We start from the raw sequence: 25726 nt of genomic DNA, 5'->3' as shown, positions 1-25726 counted from the left end.
AGTTTTACACATATGTTACAATTTGATTCTTTCCCACATAAAAATAAATAAAATAACCATAATAATAGAAATGACGGTTGCACTTCTATGGCGTTCCAACCAACTAACTCCGGCATACAGACTCGTTGCCTTAACTAACTGAGCTATTTCTTTTCTTACGTGAATTGAACCTGTCCTACGGTAAAGACGATTTTTGATTACAATCGTGCTACCAATTAGTCCTTTACAATAGGCAATTTCCACTTTCTGCTCTATCTATACGTTAATACTTAGTGTAATTTCATATATTTGGAGTTCGCAGATAATGCACGTAATAAGACATATTAGAACTTTTTTGTTAAAATTTTTGTTTGTAGATTTAATCACATTTCTCTCAATGACATACATGTAATTGCTTCTTGTTGAACTGAAGAATTCCCTTGCGTTCTTAAAAATTTTCCATTTTAGCAGAGTAGGTAATTCTCGTAATTTCGGTCGGTTTAATGTTTTTTGCTTCTAATTTATTTATATTAAGCTAATATCTAACACAAATATTAAAAACGGTTTGTTATTGACGTTTCCTGCTGGGGAAACCTTCAGAAATTTCTCGCATATAAGGAAAATGGTGTTAGTTTCAAAAACTTCAAAATAAAGAGACGCGTCATTTATTTTGCTCATAGTTGTACCTTGGAAACATTATAAATACAAACACTATTTTGAGATTTGTTTGTATTCGTGAAAGGGAAATATACTAACTTTATAAAATGTTAATGACATCAGAAGACTTTCTTTAGCGCGCAACATATTGATAGTAAAAACTAGATAACATTCTAATACATGGCGGTTTTGCTCTTCAATTTTTTTAGAGTACACAACATTCAGAAATAGAAGTTCCTCTCCACCTCGAGAATATTGATGCTGGTCCTCAGCTTTCAGAATCGTATTATCTATCAACTATAGTTGATGAGATTTCTGATGAGAACGTCAGAAATATGCCGGTTGAATCCAGAAAATGTAAATTTCCAGAGGAAACAGAAGGATTATGGGCTTTCCAGTACTATAGTTACACTGCATGTGTCGCTCAATGCAAAGTGGAAAAGAAGATGGAACTATGTAACTGTACTGATAGATTGATTGGATACTCAATAGGTAAATTATTTGATTTAATCATAAAATCCGATAAATAAACACACATATTTCATTTATCAAATAGATTCTAGAATTGAATACCTGAACTTCATATTTACTTGATTAAAAACTGTGATTTAAAAAAGCAGTTCAATTATTGCATATAAAGGGTTTAAGGTTCACCAGATGACTTCCATAATTGAAATTACTTATGATTAAGTGATTACATTCTATGTTTGGAGACAGAATTTTACTTTGTAATACAAAATTTTGATGAACGAATAAGTCGATTCTATGATTGAAATGTATTAGTCGCAGTTTGTTTAGTATAAAGAAATAAACAATTATGTTAGTTTTCTATTTTCTAAGAATGAAGGAGAAACATCTATGGGGAATAAGATTTTTTGATTGTTTAATAAGTGGTCAAACCAACCTGATAAAATAATTTTGTATTTCAGGAAATCAAAAGAAGTGCAATAAAGAAGGCGAGATGTGTATAAGAAAGATTGAAGGTAATTTAAGTATTAAAAGAAAATAAACAGTCAGCGAAAACTATAAATAAACTTTTCTCTATATGTATTTGCTAAGTAAAGCAAATTGGAACATTTTGCTTTCATTTAGCATAGAGAATTAGTTTCTTAAATTGGCTGCGTTATCAGAATCGCAATTACTTTAAGCTTGAAAATCAATTCAAGTAGTTAAAAATGCAAGTCATAGGTATAGTCAAATGGAAAAAACAAAATTATTTAACGTGGATCAATTGTTGTAAGTAGATGTTATTCAATATTGTTCTGTTCTGCATAAATTTAGAAGCTTAAATGACTTCAATATATCAAACATCAAGTATGGCAGTAGTTCTAAATACCAATTTTGTACTAGCCTTAAGTTCCGTGTTCTTAATTATTCATGAATTAACGTAACTGATCTGGTTTGTTATCAATACTGAAAAAAACTTCAACTCATACAGTCCATCTGAATTAATGAACTTTATTGTATAAATATTGCATTGTTAATTCGAAGCAGTGCTTTTGAAATACTATGATTTGACATAGAAGAGACAGAGGTCTTACGTTAGAAAAAGATAACTTTGACAAGGAAAATGGAAAATAACTGTATTAGTATAATACATGATTAAAGTTTTATGATTCTTAAACAACACACAAATAACCGTCTTGAAAAAACTTATTTAATTAATTTAGCAAAGAGTAATAGATTAAAGTTGACAATAGTTCTCACTACCAACATGAAGTTGTGTTCAAAAGGTAATACATTCTGTTAATGGATCTTGATCCAGAAAAGTTGAATCTATTATTAAGTCAAGTACGCAACAATAGAAACTAATTAACTTGTTATAATTCATCGTAATATATAATTGTGTCTTTATTGACATTTGTATTAGCGAGTTTTGGGGTAAAGGTAAATAAAATATAAAAATATAACCAACTTAAGGTCATTTTAAGGCATTTACCTTTATGTTACATAATTTTATTAACTTTGACCTAAGTTTAGGTTTGTGTTAAATTTTGAAAAGAAGAAATAAATAAAAAAGGAACAATCTTAGTTGTACTACAGTATGAGTCAAAATTATTGTGAAATATTAACAAGTAATTAATTTCGCAATTGACAATCAAAGTGTATACCTCACAATTATTTCTATATGTTTAACTGCAAATGTTGTTATATACGAAAAGGATGTGTTCTTTTCCATACACAATATTAATTGTATATTTCAGATAAATTAAATGCAGTGAACATCAACCATGGAGAAATAAATGGCATTATTTGTAACTGTCCCAGAAGCTGTACAGAGAAAACAGGAAGGGATGTGTTCATTCGTATTGTTGAGTAAGATTTATCTCCCCTACACGTATTCTTTTAAAGTCTCAATGTGTTGAACTCTTTATTTTCCATTTTTTAATTGATTAACGTAGTAAAACTAAATATGGTCTTGAACAACTATACATTTCTATATCTGCGATAACTCAAATATGTTGTGGTCTTCTATGCATAGAAACAAACATTTAATTTAACTCATATGTGTTAGATTCTAGACAAAACGTTTGCATGATTTACTGTATTTTACAGCTGCTTAGTTATTATTGTTATATCATGTAGGAACGTAACTCTAGGATGGAATTTATGTATAAACTAAGGGACAATACTTTAATTTAATATCAAGATGGATAAACTGTTGTTTCATCATCAGTTATACATACACCTTAGATTTCGAGAAGAAGTACAATAATTCTTAGGATGGGCATTAAATTATATGTTAAAGATATTACTTATTGATTCCAACGGTGTATTATTATTATTGGTAGTAGTATTATTAAAACTAAATATTTTTATTCATAGCTACTTATAAAATAAAACGAAGATTTTACATAATTTAGTAGTTCTCCATATGACTTACTAAAGCCTTGAATAAAATCAGTTGAGCTGTCAATAAAGATTCTTCCAATCAAACTTTATTGTCAGGTAACCATAATATAACGCAATATTATAATAATTTTTAAATTTAATGTAAATATTCGTGAGAATGAAGGAAATAACGAAAACTGTTGATGACTATCGGACTCTTAACACAACGTCGTCTTGGAATTAAATACTAACTTTATTTTTTGTGCTTTCTCAATTTCTGCGTACACAATGTACTCATTGTAATTAATTCTTGAGCTATTAGAGATCCAATTACATATATTGTAGGAATATATATATATATATAAGTATTCACATTCATGTGAACATTGTGAATAACACAGCAGAAGAAATCTCCATTACGTTGATAAATAAACAAAAGTCGAACACCACATCGGATTACTTTTTGTACGCCTGATTTGTATAGATGAAATACGAAAATATACATTTCATTAATTGCAAAATTGATTTCTGTGTAGATACTAGTAATAAGCCTAATTTGTTCTGCGCTTTTTTATTTTTTAAGTTGATAATAATGTCGTTCCACCTGCGATCTTAAGTAAGACTGTCCTTCAGTCCAGACGAAGAGCAATTCGATGACTTTCCTTTCGATATTGGAGGAACACACATGAAGTACTTTAAAGTTAGCACCTTATTGTTGATCCTCCCGTACATGTTTGAAGAAGCTTTATGTACGAAGATTCTTTACATCTAGAGTTTCTCGCATGCTACAAGGTACTGGTGGGAACATCTTTGACAGTTATAACAATATAGGATTGTGAACACTTTCATATATTTTATACCCCTGCAAAATAGAATTGTCCTTCTAATATTCTTTGTAGTTAAACAAAAATATCCCTAGATTAATAGCTTAGGATAGTTCTAGGATAGTTCCGTAGGAGAGGAGATCCTAAGAATATACGCAATACAACAATTTCATGAAGGTACAGCTGGAAGGACATTAGAGTTAATGGTCTAGCTCCACGCTTTACCGCACGTTGGCTAGAAGTGCTGTGGCACTCGACCTATTGTAATGGATCGGTTCCGCTCTGATGCGTCCGACCCACTTTCCTCCATCTGGACCTTTGTCTGCGCGCACGATATGCACCATCAGGATTTCTCTCCTAAACTTGACACCTAAGCGTGGAATCCGCATTCTCTGAGGGAGTAGAATACGCCCACTGCGCGGCAGAGCCGAAGCCCCACATACCAGTTACTTACTGGTGGAGTCAGACTGCTAGCAAGCCAGTCCAACCATACTCTGCACGTATGGCTCCAGAGCGTTCCAAGGCAAGCTCATCTCCCCCACACGCTTCTAGTTGCCCTGAATCCTGGGATTAGCTAGCTTTGTGGTACCGAAACCCCTGGTATGATCTCAGCCCAGCAGAGTCCAACCCAAATCCGGGGACCCCAGGCATGCCGAGGGGAGTTGTTTAATCCCGGCCCTGCTTACCTCTAACGATCAACTGGTTCTCGCCTTTGCACCACTCACACGTCGAGATATTCCCGTATCTCATCCTGGTTTCTATGATACGTGTTAAGTCACCATCTAAGTTTGGTGCCAGCCCATATCCGACTGAGTTTCTTCCTTTCAGCGAGGTCAAAGCTGTTATCCAGATTCCTGGGATAAGTACCTCCTCACCTTCGTTCATTACTTCATCCAGCAGGAATCCGACCCTCCCTTCCCAGTAGGATAATCCAAGCAATACAGGAGTTCCTGTAATTACGGTAGAGATACACAGTACATTACCAGAAATAATGACTGATGTGGACCGTCTGTTAGAGATAGACATTTGGGAGCCGTGTCTCTCCTGGTAAGCCTGGCCAAATAATAAGGGGCTACCTATCTTTTACGTGTTTAGGTAGCAGGTACTTGTCGTAGTTAAGCTACATTCCGAACCCAATTGTACGTGTAGGCCACCGTTGGAAGGGACCACCACACTCTCCCACGGTAGGGTCGTACAATCAATACGGACCTTTCTCTAATTACGGTAGACATACACCGTACTACCAGACCAAATGGCTGATTCATACTGTCTTCCTTTAATGGCAGTGACCATTTTGGAGCGGCGAATCCCCTAGCAGGGTCGTTTGTCCTGCACCTAGTAGAGTACAACAAAAACCTGCGACAAAGAGTAACATTTTCTCAGAGCTCCTGAGGCACGAGTGTGCGTTAGGATACTAAGTAACTCGTCCCTGATTCAAGAGCATGGACTACTCGCTCTTTGAAGGTAGTAAATACATCACCCTCCCGGTAGGGCGATTTATCCGCCCACACTTTGGACACACCAACAATCCATTCTTTCATACTTGTTGAAGTACCATGTAGCCTTATCTCTCATACCCAAGGGTACGGCCTTGTTGCCCATTTCGGAGCATAGCCGAAGCCTTACCTCCGCCAACAGGGGCAACAGCAGAAGCTACTTACCTCATTGAGGACGTGATGAAGTCACACGTACTCTCCAGGATCCAATGGCACGAGTTAGTCACCCATTTCGGAGTATAGACGAAGCCTCACCTCCGCAAGTAGTTTGTTGTCCAACAGACAAGGCAGTCTATAAGGAAGTATGGCCGGATACTTTGAACATTTGAGATAGTAACCTGTTTACAAGCACCACTGGAACCTATCTCCCCTTCAAAGCTTTTTGGCCTCCACAAGGCATGAGGTAAGAGGTATGTGTTGAGGGGGTCACTTTCCCTTTCTCAGCTTGGGTTTGATACCAGCCATGGCGAGGTTAAGTTGGAAGGACAGTGCACACTGAGATTATTTAAAGAATTCCATTATCAGGTGATATAAGATAACAGTAGAATATTTAACATGGTACAGAGTGCCCACATAAAAATAGCCGGCCGGGTAAAATAAGAGATGACAAATAATTGTTTATACTTTTCCTGATAATTCTTGTTGATGGCGGTGTGTCACCCAATGCGCACTTGAGTTTACTTTCGTAGGTATATTTCAGTCTAGTGCTTAAATGTGACATCAGCATGCTGCCTAATGTGCAGTTGTTTTGCTTGAATTCCTTATCTCATAAGTTCTGATAAATAAGTCGTTTCGAGATTATTGTTTTCTGTACGTCAGCTAATTTTGATAGAGGAATATGTGAGGACACAGTCAATTTTGAATATATAAGAAATTTTTATTATCAGATATCCGTGAACAAAACTATCTGAGAAATGCCATTTTCATAACTTTGTGGAAGTATGAAGTCAAGCTGTATCAGGGGTGAATATTTGTACGCAAAAACTAAATGTTATCCATCTGCGATGTTTAACAGCAAATGACACAATACTATTAAGACAATTTACGTAGAAACTCTTGCAGCAGTAAAGTTTGTCACGGACAACGTGTCATTGTTTGCTTAATTCTCTGAAACTGAAATCATAATATGTAATATGTTTCATGGAATTGAAGAACCTGTACTGTACATGCTTACTGAAAATTTTTGCAGATAGATGTTTGAACTCTCTGCGGCACTTCATGTAACATGAAGCACGGCTCCATTAACGGTTGTGTGAATGTGCATTTGGTTCCGCATTAATATGTTGAGAACCCACATATCCTTTACGAAATATCACTCCATGGGAAAATTTATTCATTAAAGTATTTAATGTGCAGTTTCACGGACATGTGTAGTGGGTTGTGTGCTCTTTGATTCAACAGTAGATATTGAAGTTTTCGAGGCTTTTTGCAGTACTTTTTTACGAACTGACACTGCAAGAAATATCATACTCTTACTTCTAGCAAGACGGAAAAATAGTATACAACACTTCGAAGAATGTCTGGCTTCAGTGCACGAACTGTTTACATAAAAGCACACACTAAGCAAGGGATTGCGTCCCACTAAATTCACGGTTTTAACTTCCTGAGAAATTTATCTCTGGAGATGCTTAAAGTAGGTTTATGGTAACAATCTTCATACCTGGCTCAACTGGAACATATATTATTCACAAAATCCGGAGCATCACACATGAAGACCTACAAATTTTGTCAGATAATTTGCTCTGACATGTATCGAAACTTCTCGAGGTTAACCATTGCTACTTTCAGCTTCTCTTGTAACATACAGCAACGTAAGTGTTTATATGTTTCCGTACTTCGGCTAGTTATTACCTCGCCGGACCATTTCTATGTGGCCAAACTCCATAGTATTGATAACTGAATTACTACCTTTATAAAATTGATATATGTATTTCCTTCCAGAGCTAAACCAAACACTCGTATTACCCATGTAAGATGGTCAGTTGAGATGAAATTAAGCTCGGAGAAAGTCAGACTTCGAGTAATTAGAAACTCATTGGATATCGCTGGTAAATATATAGTTTTCTTCTATTATGAATAGAAACTAACTAACAATTTAGCATATGGAACCCAAAAATTTAATGCTGCGTTTACAAAAGCTCTCTTTTGTTCCGGCTAAAGTTCTCTCTTAGCTAATTGGATCCACATTGTACTTTGTGAGTTTCTCTCAGCTCTATATTTTGGTCGATATCGTTAATATTCCTTACAGCGTATTCCAGAAAAGAATTATTAATAATAGTGGCAACTCATGTCGACGTGGATAATAGAGAACAAGTATTTTCGTACTATGGTTTTGTTTTTGGTTTCATTAAAATATATCTTATTAATGTAACTAACTTTGTTTGCATATTAAATTCGGTAAGATGTTGTACATTTATGGTCACAAAAAGTGGGATTGCCTTTCAAAGAGTAAGATCAAACATTTGAAGCTAAATCCTTTCATCCCTCCGATCTCCTTATTAGTTAAATATATTTTTCCTCCAGTGTGTTACAGAGTAATGTGCGTGTTCTGTAATAGAAATAGATAACGTGGACTTTACCTTCAACTATATATTTAGATGCCAGGTAGAAAAGATTTATTAAATATCACAAAATATGATAAAAGTAAAAACTGGCCTACTATAAAGTTAAACTGACAAATACCCAATCAAAAAATAATAACAGAATGAAACTGAAAATGCTACTAATCATGTTCTATTGAACTAGTGTATTATGCAATAGGTTTGTATGTTAATATAAATTTTTAACATGAGTTCGATTTCTCACTATACAAGCACTTTTTTGTAAGTAAAAAATCTACATTTTACTTGCAAAGAGTATTTTTTTTCGGAATGCAAGATACATATATATTTGTGTTATGCAATATAGTACATTACAACGTATGTATTAAGCAAACTTAAAACTACTTCTCCCCTCATCCCTAATGTTTGCTCCGGAGGATCAATAGAGGATCCATATTCTGTTGCCGGCAGGAGCACGTTTGGTTCGGATTACAGGTTAAATAATAGGTCTGGTCTTATATAACCTCGGGGTTGAAGGAGGCACTAAACCCGAATACACCTCAGTCTAATGTTTACTCTTGAACATAAAGAAATATGGAAAAAATGTTCATCTTAGGAAGTAAGTCTCAAGTAATTTGCGTAACCAAGGGCGTAATTTCTGGAGGACAGGAGGGCAACTGCTACCCCGAGGTTAAGAAGTATACAATATTAATCAATAATATAACGATACACTAATTAAAATGAAAAGGAAAGTATTTTGGAGAGTATTATCCCCCACTGACAACACCTGTAATTACTACTGCAGTTAAGGGGAAATCATTGTGCAAAAAATAAATACTAACAAAAGTGTCCTTTCTGCGTACGGGAAGATGATATAAATATATATTTTAATGCAGAATCACGTGCTTTAATGAATGGATTGTGCACCAAAGAGCATACCTTTAACTGACGTCGTAACTGGTCTCGGTGGGGTAGGTTTTACCCCTGGTGAGAACTATGAAACATAAAAAATGCAACGCAATTTGGTTATTTTTTATTTCATTGTTATCGCATATTTTATATCAAAACCTATTTTAAGTGTTTTATAATACCCCAAATTAGTTTCTCAATAAATCTGAACAATACTTTAATCACAAAAGTAAAATAACAATGGGGGGAAATTTACCGCCACGCGCCTACTAATGGTGAATAAAAGAGCTCGGCAGGTTTAAGGTTAAGCTAATCCCAATATTGAACACTTTCGAAAAGAGCTTCTATATAGAACTTTATACCTCCAAATTTAGCATGCTTAGATTGATCATTTTCTGGACAAAGAAAAGGAAATTATAGTCCGCGTCACCTGAATTGGCCTGTGGCCATCAGCCAATAAGCTCACATTGCGCTGTTACTAAACCGACGAATCTAATCATTCATAATTGTTCTCAAATACGGGTAAAAATCAAATATGAATGATTAGATTCCTCCCTGAAGGTTTAGTAACAAGACACTATTCGGATGACACACACGCCAATTCGGATGACGCGGACTATAGGTTATTATAGAAATGAATTACTTGCCATATTTAGAAGGGGAAGTTTTACAAACAACGAAACACAAATTTCTGTTCTTTTAATTAAACATGTATATACCGAATTTCACACTTTCATCTTTACGAATCCTTACATTCGGTTGTTTCAAAATAAAGCATAGCAAGGGAAATATGCATGTAGAAATGAGACCTTTTGAATCGTTTTTTTATGAAAAACTGAAACACATTTCATTAGTTTTAATAAAAAATCCGATACCCCAAATTCCACACTCTAGATATGAGTGAATCTATATATTCGGGATGTTGAATATTAGGAAATAATATTCCTTTCCTTCTTAGAAGTGAAATTGCGAAAACATTGAAACACGTATATTGTGTTTTTTATGAGGAGTCTCTAGTTTCGAAGACGTTGAATAGCCTTCACGCTCCCCTAATTTACCACCATGTGGTTATTTTTGCTATGAGCTACTTGAAGGATATACCTACTTCTAGTGACCTCACACTATCAAAGAATAGTGGTGTTAATTATTATTATTATTAAAGATAATTTACAACAATTCCCAGTGAAATTTACTCAAATAATTAAAATAACCAGGAAAGTGGCGTTTGTCTATTTGAATTTTAAAGGATGGAGTCTTTTGACTTAAACATTCATAAGACGATTCGAATGGATTTAGAAGTTACGTGTAAAGCGCTTAGTTGGCGACGAGCAGAACCGATAAGAACTACGGTGAAAAGCTTGTAGTAGTCTTCGTATAGATCGAGCTGGGATTTTTGACATGTCACTTTGACTAACGTGCGTATCCTAAGAGGAAAGTAAAGGTTCAAAGTGTACACTGAAATAAAGCATCTCACGAACTCTGATCTTAGAGATTCGAAACTTCAAATATGAAGTCCTTGAATAAGTGGATGTGCCCAGTGTTTCAGAAAATTCCGCTTCTAAGGAGTAGGAGAGAAGGGGCGGCTTTTATAATATTTTTTTGTCAATACATGAAAAAGTTATCTCTCTTCAAGATCACGGGAAAGTGTTTGAACTGTTTAAGAGACATTTTGCAAGGAAGTAGTTAAACTTAGTGAGAGCTGGTTCATTACAATTCAAATGCGTATCCTAAGGGGGCGAGGAAGGGTTCAATTATTCCTTTCAGGTATTTTGCATAAAGCTTTTTTTGTCGTGAAAAAATAGAGATTTCAGCCAGTTTTCTTGCTGAAATTTCTAATCCTTTAGTGGCAAGTGGTAAATAGCAAGTTGAGTTTTTCTCTTACAAATTTTCTCTTATTGACATCATTTTCTGTATCTACCTCCTTAACATCTTTTATTGTTTATCAGTTTGCTTTTCTTTTTTCACCACTTTATGTTATATTTATTATTGTTGATGGTATGGATTTCAATGTTTTCGCTAAGCATCGGCAACATTGGTTATTCTCCTCACTGGTTATGTCATCAATTCAATATATTTCACAAAATATGTAAATGATTTTACGCTAATAAGTGGCCACGTGAACCAGCATTTCCCAAAATTCCGGTTTTAAGGGGTAGAAGTTGCAATTCCTTTATTTATTTCCCCCCACATTCACATAGACGTTGTGTGTAGTTTGTGATCGGGTCATGGCAAGCACCCAAACACCTTTAAATTTTGAAATGAATCTTGGAACATAACTCCTGCCTCAAGGGTCTTCTCAAGTCATATTGACTAAGGAATGTATACCAATGTGTAGAAGAGCTCGAAATATACGCTAAAAACAGAGTATCTTAGGGGCCTTCATGATTATTCTTTCATTTAAAATTATTTCCTAATAAGTAAAGAACTTGATGTATTTTAGATAAATCTATTCTTTCCGCGTAAAGAAAGGGTAATTTATCAAGATTCCTTATAGAGCTTATAGCGACCGAAGATCTAGATAGATTTGTTACTTATCCTTTCGTTTATAGGACAAAATATTTACAAAGATAATAAATATATCTCAATCGTGTGAAAGCCTACTCTTTTTCATTAATACTTTCTGCAGAACAATATAATTTTATTCACATATGCAGAACTTGAAGTTATTAACTACAATATACCACTGGTTCTTGAGTCAGTGAATAGACAAATTACTGAGCGAAATTACAATCACTGGGATGTTGTGGAAGGTTTAAAGTAATAAGTTGTAAGCAGTGATCGCTTCCAAGTGATTTTTATGGACATTAAGATGTTAATATTCTTAACATTTGACCATGCTAGAGAAATGTATATGGATGAAGTACCAAAATTTAGAGGTACTGTTCCAGATATCAAAGTTTAAAAATAAACAAAATTAATTGTGTATCTATCTATCTAAGGCTGTTATAGTAAAAGGCATGGCAAAATTTCAGAGGTGGCTTCCTTATGGGTAGACAAGCAAGAAAGTTCATGTCCTATATATCAGTAAATGCATCGTTACATAGTTACGGTCGTTGAGCCTCTGATGCTGTGAAATAGTCATGTTCAAGGGCCTCTCAATGTGACTCAATTTAAACTACAATAGCTCACCCCCTATCTAAGGTAGAAAGATAGTTTTGGTATCAATGTATTCTGAAGGTTAAAGATTTCCGCCGATATATATTTGGTGTATGTGGAGGTACCACGGCGGACGGGGTAGGGAAACTACCTATTTTTTGTTTTTTGCATGAAGATGTTGGTAATATCCTTCCTTCTCCCTAGTAGGGTACACTCATAAAAATTGGTGTGTGAAGCAATGAAATAGTTTACTATATGCTAATACCCCTGTGTGTGTAGTTCTTGCTTATATGGGTTGGAGGGTGAAGGGCAAATTTGGAAACTTTTTGAGTATCAGTTTTTGACGTAAATTACATTTATTTGTATGGCGGCTCCATATAAGACGACTTCTACGAATATGGAGGGAATTGCAAAAATGTTACTTTGTTGGAATCTGTGTTCCATGAGCTTTCCAACGTTATATGAATCACAATTTTGTGGTAATTAGGGATGTCACCAGAGACCCCCAACGTGAACGTCTATGATTTTGTTCAAATGGCTAAACAGCGAACACAAAATATTTTTCATCATCAGAGCCAAGAATGGAAGTTACCATCATCAAGCCACAACCTTATGGGTACCATATGGTGGAGTACTTTATTGCTTCCTGTACGAACGTTTATAAGTTTACTCCCAAGGGGAAAGAAATGCCATCCCCAAAATCTTCATAAAAACATGTAGTTACCTTCCCGTCCACATACAATAATAAATATAAGCCGAAATCTTCTCTTTCAGAAACACATTGATGTCACAATTACCTTCCTAGCTTAATTAAGGCGTGAATTATTGAGGTTTAAATTGAATCACATTAAGGAGCGACCAGAATGTGACTATCTTACAGCATATATATGACTTTAAGACATTAAATAAAAAAGTATATCTTAAAAACGAAATTCACTTTCTGTTCATAAGTCTCATATAATACAACTTCAAATAAATAAAATATTTTAAAAATGTAAACTCATAAAGCAAGTATAACTACAAAGTTTAACAACAAACATTACCATCTAGTCATAAACAACACAAAAATTACTATCTTATTCAGACGCTATTAGTGATTTAGCATGAGTTTTGTTCGTCAGTTTCCAACTCAAAGAAACATATCTTTATTCTTAAAATAAGTTTCAAATGAAGTGAACCAGTCTAGCATTTTTTCTCTTATATTTTATCTTTTACAGTATCCCTTGGCGGTGTTATTTCGTTATTTCTTGGAGCTAGTGTTGTTAGTTTGGGTGAAATAGTTTACTTCTTACTTATTAGACCAATATTCCTGTGTTGCAGGAGCAACAGACGGCACAAAGTTTCAAACATCAGCATTTGAGTGTAGTGCACTGTTTCTGATATTGTCTATACATATCGCTGAAAATGTACGAAGACCAAATTGTATCAATCTTAACTTGTAGTAGCAATCTCAACACATAAAACAATCTTGTAAACTTATAAGAGTGTTTTCCATAGACGTAAAACCTTACGATTTAGAAATACTGTGATTTAGTGATGTAGTCATTTTGATAACTTGTGTAAGGTTTTTCTAATGATGTAATACTCTTGGAAATATGAAGTTATGTTTTCCTGTTGTAAGATTCCTAACAACTTAGAGTAGATTCCCTACTGATGTAATGGTCACAATAACTTGAATAAATGTTCTTCACTGTTACTGCAATATTCATAATTGGTTTCAGTTTTCTCTAATGAGTTGTTAGGCGGAGTTACTCCGTGATGAATTTGTTTGTACTGAGATGGAACCAGGGAAACATTTGTACTATGTGTTGATATTTTCTTGAATGTTTAATGTGCTTGTTTATTAGATAGCTTCTAAATTGAAATAGGATTTGTGGATAGTACGAATATAATTTTGTACATATTAAAATAAATTGAAGTTAAAGAAATGCATTGATTTATGAACTAATATCACCAAGTTGTAAATAGCTGTTTTTGTAACATTCCGTTAGTTTATATATTTACAGTGATTTGTGAAATATTTCGGCAAATCATTATAAGAGTTAATAGATTAAGTTTGTGAAAACTACCTTTATAGAATGTATAATAATAACAAAACAATGTGACCCAGTCGGAAGGATCTTTGTTTCTAGTACTGGCGTATAAGACAATTTGTGGTACGTATACAGGGAATTTCAAAACAACACCGACATCGTTTGGAAGTTATTCCTGACACCAATATAAGGCAATAAGTATAGACCAACCTGGGTGCACAAATGCTTCCTTTCGGATTTATAGGCTTCCGAAAACATGCAAAAATGGAATTTAAAAGTCCACAGCTGTAAAACTATGGAACCGATCGTAGTCGGGTCGAGACTTCACGTAGAAACTAATATGTGCGCTATTCAAAAATACATGTTTCAGAATCCTTAGGTATTACGCAACAATTTTTATAGAGGGAGTTTGGCTTCGGGCATATAAATGGAACTACTTACCAACTACCTCTATAAAAATTGTTGCTTGAGTACCTTAAGGTTCTGAAACATGTAATTTTGAATAGTGCACATAATATTTCCTAAGTGAAGTCTTGACCCGACTACGGTAGGTTCCATAGTTTTGGAATCATGGATCCTTGAAGTTTATTCTTTCATGTTTTCGGGAGCCTATAACTCCGAAAGGAAACATCTGTGCACTCAGGTTGGACTATACTTTTGTCTTATCTTGGTGTCAGAAATCACCTCCCAAACGTTGTAGGTGTTGGTTTGAAACACCTTATATACTGAATTGGAATATAGAATTAAATTTCATTCTCCGAAACAGAAAGTTGAACAACTTATAATGAAATGTTTACAAATATTGCAGCACCGAGCCTCAGAATTTGAATTTCAACATTATCAGCGTGTAACATTGTGTTATTAATTTATTTGGTATAATCAAGTAACTCGATTAGAAATATGTTGATTGCCAAGAGTTGTTTAGCTTTTATAATGTGCTTCTGGTATGGAAAATAAGGGTATGTATTGTACTACTGCAGTGAACTTTATTGTTATTTGCGTAGTACTTATTTTAAGATATTAGCTGATTATTAATACAAACAGCTTTGACGTAAATGCCGTACTTTGATACGAATGGTACAAAGTGGCTATGTATGCAATGCGGCCAAAACGTAAGAAGTTTCCTTCCGTCGTTGTACTTCTTATCTTGAATTTTGTCAATGTCCTGCTTTCGGGAATCTGTTTTTTCTGTCAAAAGATTAATCATTTCTCACAAGCTTGCAGACAAAAGTTTTACCGATTGCATTTTAGCAGAAGCAAAAAGTGCCACAGTTAAGACTATAGTATATTAACAGTTCTCAAGTAGCAGTTAATAACTTTATTCATAATGGGAACATTAATAACCAACCAAATACGTGAAAATTAATAACCACCATACTTCTTTCTAAATATAACGATACTCTAGAAATGTCGACAATGTATCCAGCTCAGGAATTAGATGTCATGGTTCAGGCGTAAACAATTTAGGGGACACACTACCACTTTATATTCTAGAGATTGATCATTCACTTACGATGAAGGACGTAGTAGCAAGAATGTAGTATACGGCAAGAAGCAAGACCTTGCAATGTCCTTGAAGAAGAAGAACAAGAGGATTCAAAAGTGCGCGAACAGTAAAAATCACTAAATATTGTAAACTTTTGTCGTCAGTTGAAATAAATCGGGTAAACACAACGAAAAATGAAATTTAGAAACAAAAACATAAAATAAAGCTATAATAGAAAAAAATGAAAGGAAATTTTTAAGTTTTACGTCCCACGCTTATGGCGGTTAGGATAAAGGAGACGGTGATTGTGAGAAATGAATGAAATTGTGCAATGAAGAAAGTGGGAGGAAACGGGAGAGCCCCGAGAAAACCCACGAGCACAGTTTTTGTCCACCACAAAGTCCACACGGCGCTAGCTGGGATCAAACCAGGGACCCCAAGCACCAGAGTTGAACGCTCTACCACTGAGCCACCGCGCCACCCAAAACTACAATAGAGTACATGTAGATAAGGTAATTGAAGAGGAAGGTCTCAATAGAGATCAAATATCAGTAGAAGAAGAAGTGAACATAATTGTCCTAATAAGGAATTAAACATCAAGTTATCGTCCGAGAAAGTTCAAATTCGAGAGAAAGAGTTCGTAGAGAACTGTAAAAAGGAAGCGTTGAAATGTTTGTGTGAGGATGAAAAGAAACAAAACGAATAGCTAATCTGTAAAAGGAAATGAGAGATACTTGGCCGAAGAGATAAGAAAAGAGGGATGATTTATTGCACTAGTTACTGTTGGACATGTTGACGGTTTCGGAGCATATTGAGGACAAAGAAATAAAACTTAATAATTATTTCAACCAGATAAAAATGGTTTGTATAAGCATGTTAGTAATTATGTTCTACTGCATTTTTAGGAAGTCCCAGGAGAATGATCAGACAGCGAAAAGAGCTTTACATTGGTTACACATAATCGATTGTTAAGCAGAGTTAGCTTGTGATGAATTTGTTTGTACTAATGTGGAACCTGTTAAGTATTTTGACTATGTATTGATTACTTTGTTAACTGTTTAACTTACGCGTTTATTAGATAGCCGCTTTATTGAAATAAGATATTATGATTACAATTTTGTACATATTGAAATAAACGGATGTTAAAGAAATACATTGATTTATGAATTACTATTACCTACTTATAAATATTTGTTTCGGTAACATTATATTCTTTCCATATTGTCGGTGGGCTATGAAGTGACTTGGTAAAACAATATAAGAAGTTATGGCAATAGCATTAAAAGGCTAGAATATATGGCATTCAAACATTAGAAGAACACGCTTCGTTACTTTGTGATCAAAATAAAAGCATTCCATAAGAGAAAGAAGCATTTAATAGCAAACCACGGCAGATTCTTAAGAGCATTACTTGTTCGTTGTATAATAAATGTCTTATCCAATATCTTATCCAATTCTTACCACGGAAGATAGCAAGAAAATAATTATACTTATGGAAATACTTCAACGAATTACGTATCATCCACTGTGAAAAGTGTAAACCCATTTCATTTCGAAAATCATGTTTTCGAGTGACGAATAAAAATTTAATTACAATAGAATTCTTGACAATGTAATCGCTTCTGAGTTCAGGGTCCATGTTCGGGCAGCTATTTATTTCTAACCAACTGAAGTTCGTGTCGCTGTTCGGGCGGACATTTATTTGTAACCACTTCAGTTCGAGGTCTCTATCTGGGGTGAACATTTATTTGTAACCGTTTCGTGTAATCTGGTCCTTGTTCGTGGTTCGTGGTCCTACCAATAAGTATTCTACTGAAACTGGAACTTACCTGGACAGGACAATGAAGGACCTCTCCAAGAAGAGTTACAAACTGTTCCCAAATCGCTCGTCGGTCTCAATGATGAGATGATCATTAGGCGCCGAGAGGTTCGGGTGTCTCGTCTCGAAAACCTCACGGACGATCAGACGGTCATCCAGACCATAACGCACACAAGCATCACTCATACAAACAACGAAAACACACTGGATTAAATAACACTATACTTATTTATTAGAATACTATCATATATATAAAAATAGCGAAGAGGGATGGACACAACACTGAACACTGAATATGTATAATTTTCGTCGCCGAAATCACACTTTGCCCTTTTCAGGCAATATAGCCCCTTTATATATATGATTATAATTCAGATATCACTACAAATGCTTCTCTCACACCATTGACACACTTGGGGAATTAGCACTGGGGAAAAGTTGTCTGGATCGTCCCACAATGAATCCAGTGCTTACGGCGAACAATTTTAAAGCGTAAAGATGCGTCTTCAGCAAATTAGAAAAAAGGTCTCCACAGTGGAATGCTGATGTTGGGGGGCGCGTGTATAACATTTTAAACGCACAAGGTCTGCGGACCTGGGACTTCACTAGTTGGGGCTAGGCGTAAGAAAACGTCCTTCACCGGCTAAATAGCTTGTGCCCCTTAACAAAATGTTAGACTTGAAGCTCGACGCGAGATGTGTGGTTACGGCTTCCAGACCTGGAGTCAAACTCCCCGAGCATCAAAACTCAAGGTTGCAATGATCAACTAAAAGTGTTGGCAGTTCATTTCAAAAATCACTCAGTTAACTCACCTGTATGCACATACAAACAGAATAGGGAAAGCAATTTAGATTAATTTTAGTCAACTGCCCATAATGCACTAGTAACGGCGATAACTTTGGCGTGAGAAAGTACAGATAACGAGTACGAAACAACACAGTTGGTGCCACTTTGGTTGCTGAACATCTGGTCAGCTCGTATTTCTTTAATCTATTATAATGTTTCCATAAGCGATTAAAGAAAACACTTAATTCAGCTCCCAATAACTATAAAATATATACTGTGAATATAATAAGTCAGGGAGAAACACTGTAATGGTTCGTCACTAGCTGAAGTGTTCTCAGCAAAAGCAATGTTTAAATATATATATCAGAAAACGATGAAAGACTTCTATGTCCAATTGTGTGGGAAAGAAGCAATTCCCACCGAAGACAGAATTTATATGCGTTGCACAATAAAGTATAAATCGAAAATAATGATTATTGTCTTTACGAAATATACAGAGTGTTCACAAAAAAATCCTTCTATAACCTGGTGGCGGTTCAAGATTTGGGGTCCTGTCAAGTGCACACGTAGACTTGTTGAGAACCCTTGGCCGTATGAGGAAGTATGAGTAAAATTAGGTTTTTCACCAAAAATTTAAAATTAGTTAGTTGGCAACACTGTGATATGGTGTGAGACTTACGTGCATAAATGGTTTTTCACCTGAAAAAGGCCTATTTAAAATAGTTAAATAACTTGTTCACTCACTACAACATGATGAGGTTCCTGCATGAGCAGTGTCCAATCCAAGTGTTCCATAAGGTAATAAGATCAGTAGTAGTCCCCCCGTTATATGCAGCCGAGTCAGCAAAATTTTTCTCGATTCTGATTGGCTGAGAGAGGTCACGTGACGTTAGGCCCCGCCCACGCGGGAAATTCAAATTTTTTAGGTCACGTGGTATGACGTCATGAGTCACCCTGCGGGGAAATCCCTCATTCTCTTTTATGACATGGATTTTTGAAATTTGTTCCATTTTACGGGTAAGATGTGTGTTTTGATTGGTTGATAGCTGTCACGTGATTTTAGACCCTACGATATTTGAAATTCGTTCCCTTTTTACGGGTAAGATGAGTGTTTATGATTGGCTGACAGAGGTCACGTGATCTTAGGCCCTGGGATTTTTAAAATTTGTTCCCTTTTATGGGTAAGATGAGTCCTTTGGTACCACGATGATAGAGGTCACGTGATCTTAAGCCCTGTGACTTTTGAAATTCGTTCCCTTTTTACGAGTAAGATGAGTGCTTTGGTACCTCGATTCTGATTGGTTGATAGAGGTCACATGATCTTAGACCCGCCACACGGTGAACAGAATACGTGGGAAAACACCTCACTCATTTGTTTCCATTTTACGGGTAAGATGATTGCTTTGGTACCACGATGTTGATTGGTTGATAGAAATCGCATAATCTTACACACCCACCCCAATGCTAGACATTCAGAGTGCTATGACGACGATCCACCCTAGACCTGGATTTTAGAATTTAGTTCCCTTTTTATGGTTATGCGTAAAGTTCCCATGAAGGGTTCAACCTCCTCCTTAAATAACCCTTTTTGGTATCATGATATTGTACTGAAGTTTACCTTAAATATTATCATTCTCTTTGACAGATAAGATGATTACCAGCTTTTTTACCTTGATGGAGATCCTGTCCTTGAATTAGTAGCCTATGTCTCTGGAAGTAACAATGGTGAAAGAGGGGTGTCGCTTGTAGATTTCTTATAACACATTGTTGTGAGTTTAAGCGATTTTTTAAACGCTCAGTAAGCGCTTCATTAATGGAAACAGTGTTGCCAGATTTTTTTTTACCTAAACTGCTCCGATTCTTTTCGAAACGGTTCCGCAGAGTGCAAGAAATTTTAAACTAAAAAATTTTTCGAACTAAAAAAAATTTGTAACTAAAAAATTTTAAACAAAAATTTTCGAACTAAAAATTTTGAAACAAAAATTACAAAAATTTTCGAACCCAAAAAAATTTCGAACTAAAAATTTTAAAAAAATTTCGAACCAATTTTTAAAAACAAGTTTTGAACTAAAGTTGTAAACCACTTCTAAAAATTTTCAAATCCAAATTTTTCGAACTAAATTAAAAACCAAATTTTGGACACTAAAAAATTCTTTAATTAATTTTTCAAACTAATCATGTAAACCAAATCTTGGATATATTTTCCACCTTAAATTTTCAAGATTACCATTTATTTGAAAACAAGTGTTCAGGGTTTCAAGAAATAATAAAACATATTTTTTTTTTCAACTTGTTGTATTTTAACGAAAGGTATGTGCTCTTCTCATACAATTTATTAACATAATAAATACAGGATCTAGTTTAATGAATATGTTGGACGTGTCATCATCTTCGAATGTTGTAGACGTATCCTGTAAAGAAAAAGAAGAAACAATGGATTACTTTTTGAATTTCTTTTTTTTTTCTGAAACAATAAAAACGAGTCAATATTGATAAGAGAGAAATAAAACTTACTCGTAAATGATGGATCTGCTTAGGCTCATCTTCCTCCTCGGGTACGAGATGACAGCTTTTCTACCACTGATGTTGGTTTACGAACTCTTCTGGGTACTGCATTTTCTTGGTGTTGCTGCTTTATGGTAAAGGTTCCCCGTTGAAATATGAGATTCTGCATTTCTTCCACTGATGGTGTTGGTGATGGTTTATAAACTCTTCTGGGTACTTCATTTTCTTCTTGGTGTTGGTTTTGTGATTAAGGAGTGGAAAAAAAGGAAAAGGAAAAAAGAAATGACGGCCTTATTGGGTGTTTACAGTTTTTTCTTCATCTTCTTCTTTTTCCAGTTCCATCTTCTGTTTTTTAACATACCCGTACGGAACCGTATCGTAGGAATTGAGTTCTTTAAATCGACGTTTTGTGTATCGGATGCTGTACATTTTTTCTTCCTTTCGTGTGACGATGGTATGGTCTTTAGTCCTGCATATCTTATGGGGGATAGTGATGGTGACTTGTCCACGGCATTGATTTGTTATCATTTCTTTTAGCGTATTGAAATTTAATTGTTGTCCTGCATTGTAGTTTAATGTAAATCCTCTAATTTTACATATGTAGCTGGTGACGTTGGTATCCGGATTGTATATTTCTAGGCTGTAATTTTTTGGTCCTCCACTGACAAATGTCTTGATGTATGCTCGTTGGCCGTAAGATTCCATCTCATTCGATAAGCATCCCAAGTACGTTGAAGATTCAATGGTTGGCTCCCCGGGCTTTTCTGTAAAAATCACAGAATCCGTGTCGAAATATAAAACACGTTCCTGCAACATTTCCAGGTACTTGTACAGTTCCAGACGTGCCTGACATGTTGTAAATGCACCTAACACGACATTGGTGTTTCGGTTTTGAACAGGCACATGTTCATTGTACTCCCAGAACGCATACAACATCGTATCATTGATGGGTACAATTTGATGGAGTTTAATGTCGGGGGAAGTGAGTTTTTCATAAAATTCTTCCGGCCGATCAATAATTGTGGTCTGGCTAAAGTTTGAACGCTGACAAAGCTTTCCCCATAATGAGTTCACACAAAGCTTAGATAAACTTCTTCGTGCAGGATTATTTTCAATTTTGGACGGATCCAATGCAATACCTTCACGCTCCAGGACGGTTTGTATGAATTTTGATTTGTCTTCTTCGGTGACACAGGAACTGGGCCAGCCAGACGCTTCCATTTTTGATTTCAAAAATGTATTGATATATTCCGTGAACAAGCCACCTGTTTTCGTGATGGGATCATATTGTTCAATGTCATAATCCCAAATTTCAAAAATTTCCACTGGTTGATATCCTAATTCTACTGCTTTCTGTATTTCATATGATACCCATGTTCCAGTGAGGCATCGCTCCTGGTCGTTGTGTGTACACGTTGCTGTAGAGTCTGGGTTCATTTCTTCGGCACACGCAGCACACAGTGGAAAGAGTAGTTTCTTGTTACATCGGTAAGGCAGGAGACCATGATAAAGATGGCGACTTGGTAATATCGACATTTTGATTAGACCATTGACTTTATTTATTGGTGGTATATTTTCATCACCCTGTAGATAAATTCGTGGATGCCCTACAGGGTATTTAGCACACTTATTTATGTAAGGATAAAGCGAGACAATATCGAAATATTTTATTACTTCTCCTGCTTTTTCGTCGACTTGGTGGTACAATTTCACGCAATTGGTCCTTCCTCCAAAAAAGCTATCTCTTGGATTTAATGGTCTGCGGTTCATGTACGGGTGATTCTTCAGATACGTCGCCATTGCAGGATTTTGTTTTAAGAATTGATTAAATTCACACTCCCACATTTCATGTACAATGTACCCCAATTCACGCAGTCTTGCATTTTTTCTTTGCGTTCGTTCATAACGGAATTCCATGGTGTCTTCTGGATTGCTGTAGATGGGCTGATTACGGCCTGTAGTAAAACATACTTTACACCCGTGATAAAAGCAGCCGGCATGCTCGTAGACGTGCTCCTCTAACGTCTCAGGATCTTGGTAGTAGCCATCAACATGGAATCCCGCAATAAACACTTCTTTTTGTCGGGCCGCATGTAAGATTTGTTTTTCTTCGGTTTTTTCAATGTAGGCCAGCCATTGCATTGCAGCGATCGATTGCGTACTTCTCCATCGATAGCCATGTGCCGGTAGAATTCCAATGGTGTTGGGTTTAAGGAAATTCCGGCGGAATACTAAATTGGAAGCACTGGCAATCGTGATCGTCTCCAAGAAGGGATTCACTTTGGTTTCTGTTTCAAATGACGTCATAAACGAAACGCATGCTTGTCGCAGTACATTGACATCTTGAATACAATACTTGAGAATTTCTTTCTGGAAATCAAACGTGTCATTACGATGATCGTTGTACCACTGCATGAACTTGTTCCTGTCTTCGACGGCCATTTCATTTGCACCATAATACTTTGTTTCTGGAAGTGGTCCAATATACGATTGATTCTCCTTGGTGTTGAAGAAATGCGGGAAGTAGCCTTTGGTTGCGGGTAAATTGAACGCTTTTGACAATTTACTTAATGCCATAGGTAGGAAGTTCAACGAGTCAATGAACGTCAGATTATTCAACGTTAAACTCAGTATCTTGGTTCCATTTAATATGACGTCAGGTCTCCATTGGCATTGTTCTACCATGGTCTTTAGGATAAAATGCCCATCGTATCCCTTAGCGTTGTGCGCGACACAGAAAATCCTATTTATATTGGGACGACGTTCCCGCAAGTACTGAAGAAAATCATAAACTGGATCCTCTCCTTGGAAAATATGCTGGCGCTGACCACACGTACTGCAAGACTGCTGGATATTATTGTTTTCAACACATGCATAACATACTTGTTGTGCAACCAATAAATTTGGAATGTGTACATACGTATTATCGTCAATATTCGTGTCCTGCATTGATTCTATATCATAGAATATCAACAAGGCTTTCTTTGCGTGCATGAGTGAAGGAACACCTGGTTTCAAGCATTGTCGATCAGGAAGCATAAAACATTGATGGGATCCTGGAACAATCTTCTTACAAACATTGCAAAAGATCGCATTACAATCATGAAGTCGTTGTCCTGTATGCACAAAAGAATATACTCTGTAACATTTAGTACATTGCTTCACCATTTTGCATACAGGTTCCCCACGATGATATACAATATTACGATGATTGTTAAAACATTGTTCCCCATAAAATTGACGATTGCAGTCGTTGCACAATATCGGTGTTTGATTCTTGTCGCATAGTGGTCTCTGTAAACATTTGGAGCATGTTACAGGACAATTTTTTACATGTTCATTGCGTTTACTATACTTTTTATGGCACGCTTCACAGTAGAACTTGGTTGCAAAACAAGCAGTTAAAGATTGAATGATGTCAAAATGGCCAGCCAAACAAATCAAATTTATGGGAGTGCGATTTTCGTCGTTGGGCCCCTCGTACATGATGTCACGGCCTGTGAAACTAGTATACACAGTAATTTTATATTCTTTGAGGTATGCCTGGAATTGTCGAATTTCATTTACACTGGCACCATGATCCAAATTGACTCCTGCATTTGCACATAACGCATCGACTTCTTGGTCCACAATACATTTCGATTGATGTTGATACTGTGTATGTCGTTTTACATCTACATTCTTGTATTTTTTCAGGCCAATAGCAATAACAAGGGCGTACGCCAGGCACCTTGAATCTTGATTTTTTACGCTTACAATCCCTCGCTTGCAACGTAACAATTCTTCATTTTGAAGTATTCCTTGTGCTAAACGATCTCCATATCCGTATCCTCTTGGAATATCCACACGATGAAAATGCACGGTGAATGGTTCGTGCAGGAGAAATGCATTGTTACTTTGTAAAACTCTTTCGAACGAGGCCCACATCGTTTCCAGTGTCAAGTTTCGTGCTTGGCGAAAACTCACCCAAAATGGTTTATTGGTGTTGCGTGGTGATATTACCGATAAACCAACCATCGCCTCATCGTCGACATTGGCTAATAAATGGTCCAGCATTGCTTGGAAACTGTTATGTACATACTGTATGATATCGGTTCCTACGGGTGGTGCGTTGAATTGAATTTCGAGCATTCTGCCCTCAATGTTAAATCGTCTATAATGACGAGTGATTTCATTGCGAACAATAAAACCCGATTCGGCCATGGTTAAAAATGAAAACAAACAAACAGGTACGGTAAAACAAATATGTAATGGGAAAAAAGGAATTGTGCAGCGTGAATTTACTACAAAAGAAAAGAAGAAAGAAAAAATCTTAATCACCTGATAAACAGGAAATCATAACATTCATGATAAATTCTTAACTAAGCAATTCATGTAAAGGTCCTGAGTTTGATTCCTGGCGGTGACGTTCAGAATCTCATTATGAAAGCATATGTACTAGAAATCAAAGTTTTTTTTAAAAAATAATTATGTTACTGAAATGAGTGTTTTATTGCTGTCAAACTCGAGAGCATTACATCAGCATGTAACTGACCTACCATTCTATAGTGATAAAAAGAATGCATGAATGAATGTTTCATCAGTACTGAGATGTGATAAAGCACGCGTAAGCATTTTTTTTCCCCCCACTCACAACGACCTTTAAATGATGCGTTTGCAAGTTGAAGAGATTCATCAAACATTAACGATACACATACGTAATTGTCGAAACAAAATCTGTATAGCGTATTTTTTTATTATTATTGTGACTAAGCGGTTAGCGTA

General features: G+C 35.7%; 1 protein-coding gene across 1 annotated transcript in view; it reads left to right on the top strand.

Moving 5' to 3' along the window:
* LOC145666236 (sodium channel protein Nach-like) overlaps window positions 1-25726 on the top strand; it is a 136122-nt gene that overhangs the window by 18202 nt on the left and 92194 nt on the right. Inside the window, exons 3-4 of the mRNA XM_081733302.1 lie at window positions 846-1128; window positions 2841-2952. Of these exons, the coding sequence (XP_081589428.1) occupies window positions 846-1128; window positions 2841-2952 (395 nt within the window). The remainder of the gene's footprint in view (window positions 1-845; window positions 1129-2840; window positions 2953-25726) is intronic.

This window comes from Thermobia domestica, chromosome 12, assembly GCF_964235325.1.
Source record: "Thermobia domestica chromosome 12, izTheDome1.hap1.1, whole genome shotgun sequence".
Lineage (NCBI taxonomy): Eukaryota > Metazoa > Arthropoda > Insecta > Zygentoma > Lepismatidae > Thermobia > Thermobia domestica.
This window is presented reverse-complemented; position numbering and strand designations above follow the sequence as displayed.